At 36.2% G+C, this 4,713-nt stretch overlaps 1 protein-coding gene and 1 long non-coding RNA gene across 2 annotated transcripts in view; both read right to left on the bottom strand.

The window, feature by feature from the left end:
* Positions 1-1,973: 1,973 nt before the first annotated feature.
* LOC103145389 (uncharacterized) lies at positions 1,974-2,527 on the bottom strand. The gene is made up of 2 exons (XR_477021.2): positions 2,435-2,527; positions 1,974-2,330 (listed from the first exon to the last, which is right to left on the bottom strand). It is a non-coding gene; the product is annotated as an uncharacterized LOC103145389 (long non-coding RNA).
* Positions 2,528-2,541: 14 nt separating this feature from the next.
* Positions 2,542-4,713, bottom strand: part of LOC103145398 (von Willebrand factor A domain-containing protein 5A-like) — an 8,643-nt gene continuing 6,471 nt past the window's right edge. The window contains exons 13-16 of the mRNA XM_016676728.1: positions 3,798-3,851; positions 3,543-3,718; positions 2,935-3,058; positions 2,542-2,830 (exon numbers count right to left, since the gene is read on the bottom strand). Coding sequence (XP_016532214.1) covers positions 2,751-2,830; positions 2,935-3,058; positions 3,543-3,718; positions 3,798-3,851 — 434 coding nt within the window. The 3' untranslated portion in view covers positions 2,542-2,750. The remainder of the gene's footprint in view (positions 2,831-2,934; positions 3,059-3,542; positions 3,719-3,797; positions 3,852-4,713) is intronic.

Genomic DNA, 4,713 nt, shown 5'->3' on the forward strand with positions numbered 1-4,713 from the left:
TTGTTTGCTAGCGGTAGAGCAGGTGAACACAGGTGTTTGTTATGAACGCCGCATTCCAGGTTGAATTCTTCTAAGCAATGCCTGTAAGTAGCAACTTATACTTCAAAATGAGCCCCACCAGAGAAGGGAAAAGTTATGTGGCCCTCACTGGAAAAAGTTTGGGGACCACTGGTCTAAGGTCACAGTCTGCAGGTGCAAGTACCAGAATTGTGAACTAAACTGAAACGGGATACTTCCCTTTCTTCCCCTCTTTGTAGAAGGATGGTGGATATTAAAAGCGATATACTTTCATCTTTTTGTTTTCACTTTCCTGGACTAGTCAGAGGAGTCATTGCTCATATTGTTTGCATAATTTCTTAATAAAAATAATAATCAATACGCATTTTGATTCATTGTTGATTGACTCAGTGTTTCACTTTGGGTAAGATTTATTTATTTAATACTAAAAATGCCTTTGCTAGGCATCAAGACCCAAAGCCTTTCCTCTGGGCCTTTGTGCTCATGTGTTTGCGTTTCAGAGATTGAGTGGCTGTTGTCTCCACCGAAGAGGGTAAGAGAAGATCCATCACTTCCTGTGACTGCTTGCTCCTTTTTCTTCTTGCTTTCTACCTCTTGCAGTCTCTGTTGCTCCATCTCAGGCATGTTTTTTTTTTCTTTTGGTTTTTAATTCAAATTTTTTGTTTTTCTCATGTGTTGCTTTCCTTTATTTGTTATAGTTCTTAAACCTCTGTTTGAATTTATGCATGTATCACAGCGGAGGTTAAACCAATTTTGAACATTGACAAATGTCACCAGTCACTAAAAGACAATCAATACAATTGAAAGTGTCTTCTCCAGTGTATATACAATACTGAAACCATTTATTTTTGCAGTAATTTTGTCAGCCAATAACAATGTAAAATTGACTCATTTGAGAGGNATTCAAATTTTTGTTTTTCTCATGTGTTGCTTTCCTTTATTTGTTATAGTTCTTAAACCTCTTTGTTTGAATTTATGCATGTATCACAGAGGAGGATAAACCAATTTTGAACATTGACAAATGTCACCAGTCACTAAAAGACAATCAATACCATTGAAAGTGTCTTCTCCAGTGTATATACAATACTAAAAACATTTATTTTTTCAGTAATTTTGTCAGCCAAGAACAATGTAAATTTGACTTTTCAGCACCATGGACAGTAGCACACTGAGGTCAGATTTACATTAGATTTAAAAAGTGTACCTATGCCTTTAATGTGCATAAAGTCTGTAGATACTAACTTAATAATAATAAAAAGATTAAATTAAAAACAAGTCTTGGACTTTTAGGTTTCAGCAGAATTTTCTTTCATCACTGAAAGACGAGTGGGATACAACTTGATGGGTAAAGAAACTTACCACTAGGTGGCGCTACTAAAATATATTTACAGGATTCCGTCTGTTTTTTCCTACCTAAACAAAAGCAATCGAAGTTAAACAGTAAATGTATCCCAAAATTTAGTTTCCCAGCTAAAAGTATGATTTGAATAGTTTTTTTTGGGGGGGGGTGGGGGTTGCGATACTCATTTTGAGAGTTTTGAACATTCTTTTAATGTGAAGTTTGTGGATATTAGAATGACTTTCAGAGTTGGCTTCATGTTTAAATTATTAATAAAAGAATCAATGGTTTATTTTCAACTGCGTGAAATTGCCTCATCAAATGATTCATGTTTCTATTGTTAAAAGTTTGACTAAAAAGACAACAAATCATCAAGGTTTCAACAAATCTTCCTCTCAAATTCCATCACTTTTACTGACATTCTAATAGGATTATGTCAGAGTTTGATGGTAAATAGGTTTTAGAAAAAATGTACTCTCTGGGAGTGATTTTATTGCAATATTCTAACAATATTTTGAAATAACACTTCTTTACCCGAGTACCCATTCTGGCTCTGCTGCCAACCTGGAGTTATTTCACTGAATTAAAGCCAAAACTCAATTTGGACAAATTGTTACTCATAATTCAAAAGTACAGTGCTTTATTTGACAAGATGTACATTACAAATAAACCTGACTGCAACTGGTCCAGAAAACCAGCTTATGAGTTAGTTACAAAATCACCATTTAACTAATATTTACACATCTTTGGTGTCTTTGCTTTTTAAAACTGCTTAAAGCATAGAAAAGCTGAACATTATAACTAAACACAGAAAGAACAGCAATGAACTATTACATCCTCAACAAATCCAGCATAGTTTCCATAGTAAAGCTGAAGGCTGTTCATGGAAAACCTCAGAGGCTCAGAGCTTCTTTCTTCACGCTGCAACCCAACAGTTTATTTCCAGCTTCAACACACTCTGACACACATGGAGCTGAAGGAAAGAAAAAAATCACCGATGTTATTTTTGCATCCAGTTTAACTTCTGTTTTAATACACACTTAAAAACAGGAGTTCCCTGGTGATTATGTATGTTACCGTTCTGAGCTTTAATCCATGATGCAGCCTTCATAGACAGAAGCTCCCACTCCTCCTTTGCATCCATCTTAAAAGCATGAAGCCAAATCAGAGNCTGACTGCAACTGGTCCAGAAAACCAGCTTGTGAGTTAGTTACAAAATCACCATTTAACTAATATTTACACATCTTTGGTGTCTTTGCTTTTTAAAACTGCTTAAAGCATAGAAAGGCTGAACATTATAACTAAACACAGAAAGAACAGCAATGAACTATTACATCCTCAACAAATGCAGCATAGTTGCCATAGTAAAGGTGAAGGCTGTTCATGGAAAACCTCAGAGGCTCAGAGCTTCTTTCTTCACGCTGCAACCCAACAGTTTATTTCCAGCTTCAACACACTCTGACACACATGGAGCTGAAGGAAAGAAAAGATTCACCAATGTTATTTTTGCATCCAGTTTAACTTCTGTTTTAATACACACTTAAAAACAGGAGTTCCCTGGTGATTATGTATGTTACCGTTCTGAGCTTTAATCCATGATGCAGCCTTCATAGACAGAAGCTCCCACTCCTCCTTTGCATCCATCTTAAAAGCATGAAGCCAAATCAGAGCCAGAATGGAGGCCCACACTTCATTGTTGACCTAATGAAACACAGAGAGATGAAACAGGACAACGAATAGAAGAGATGTTATACAGCAGCTTTCCTTCACTGAGGCGGCACTAGGAAGTATCTCACTGACTACTTGGAGATCAGCAGTTACTAAGTATCTGTTCCTAAGTATGTGTGTGGTCTTAGTTCTGGGTTTAAATTCACTAAAGGGTCTTTCTGTGAGGCTCCTTCATGTTCTCCCTAAGTATATGTGTGTTCTCTCTGTGTTCTATGGATTTCAGTGTGAAAATATGCATGTTAGGCTAATTGGACAGATGGACTGGAAGTCGGTGTTAACCCTGCTTCTAGTTAAACTCCCCTCTTTGCAACCTTCAATGTTAATTTTTGTTATTATTATCATTCATATTATCATTATTATTATTATTATTATTATTATTATTATACAAAAAACCCTATTTAATATTTACATCATACAATTTTTTTTATTATTATTATTATTTTAGACTACAACCCACCAATTCTGGTTTTGCCTTTTCCACCTCCTCTTTGGTCTTTCCCAGCACAGCAGCCAGATCTTCATCAAGCATCCAGCTGCCAGACGCTTTCTGCAGGGACACCAGCTGCAGCAGAGGGTCTTTATGGGGCTGCACAGGTTTGGGGGCTGACCTTTCTGAATCTAAATCATCATCAGCTGTGAAGTGAAAAGAGCTTGATAAGTGGGTACATGAGGTGAGTTTCAATAATCCACTGCATTCATAAATACTACTTACAATCAATGGCTTCTGCAGCGTTGCTCCTACAGGACATCTCTTTACTATGGATCCCTAGAATAAAAAGAAACTTAGCATTACTGAGGAACGTCGTCCATCATTATGGTACAAGTAAATGTTTCTGCATGTGTAATTGAATAATGCATCATTTAACCCTCCCATGTTCTAAAACGTGGTAAAAAGTACAGAGCTTTTACAAGCTCCTCGCATACAGTTTTACAAGTTTTCTTTGTCTGTGGTTTTGGGAACTGACGGTTTGACGGTACAACCCCCGCTTCCTTCTTGTCTTGTTGTCCGAGCGTCACACTTACACCGTGGGATGGTTAACAGGAGGCGTCTTTCCTGAAAATTATTGCCAGCCATATAATCATGACAATCTGACAGCAGTATCACTCTTTCACAACAACAATATACAGAGGTTCTGCAAACAGATTATCATTAATGAAGCTTTTAATTTTTCTTGAAATTAGCCAATCTTTCTCAGGATATTTACCACTTTCTTCAAAGGCTGGTGAATTTATAAATGTACTCCATAAATTTATCATCCAATTGTAGTATCTTCACTCGACTCTCTGCTTCTGAAATTCTGAAAATAAAACTTGAAATTTGACTGACATTCATTAAGACAGTCAACGATCAAAAAATCATTTAATAACATTTTTTATTTATTTTATTAAAATTTTAACTGCTGCAGTTTTATTCATCAGTAATTTCAGGGCTTGGATGTTGTTTTGCTTAGCAATGCCTGTCAGATGCTGGAGCCCAAATTGACTAAGAGGATATTTCTGACTCAGTGTTTGAAAACACAGCACCATCTAATGGTCAGTTTCTGCTGCAGATTACTAACATTTTAAATGACAGAACCATTCAACAATATATTTAACATGTTCCTAATTTTAAGGTTAGTCCATTTAAA

The sequence above is a fragment of the Poecilia formosa genome, unplaced genomic scaffold, assembly GCF_000485575.1.
Source record: "Poecilia formosa unplaced genomic scaffold, Poecilia_formosa-5.1.2 Scaffold141, whole genome shotgun sequence".
NCBI classification, from domain to species: Eukaryota; Metazoa; Chordata; class Actinopteri; order Cyprinodontiformes; family Poeciliidae; genus Poecilia; species Poecilia formosa.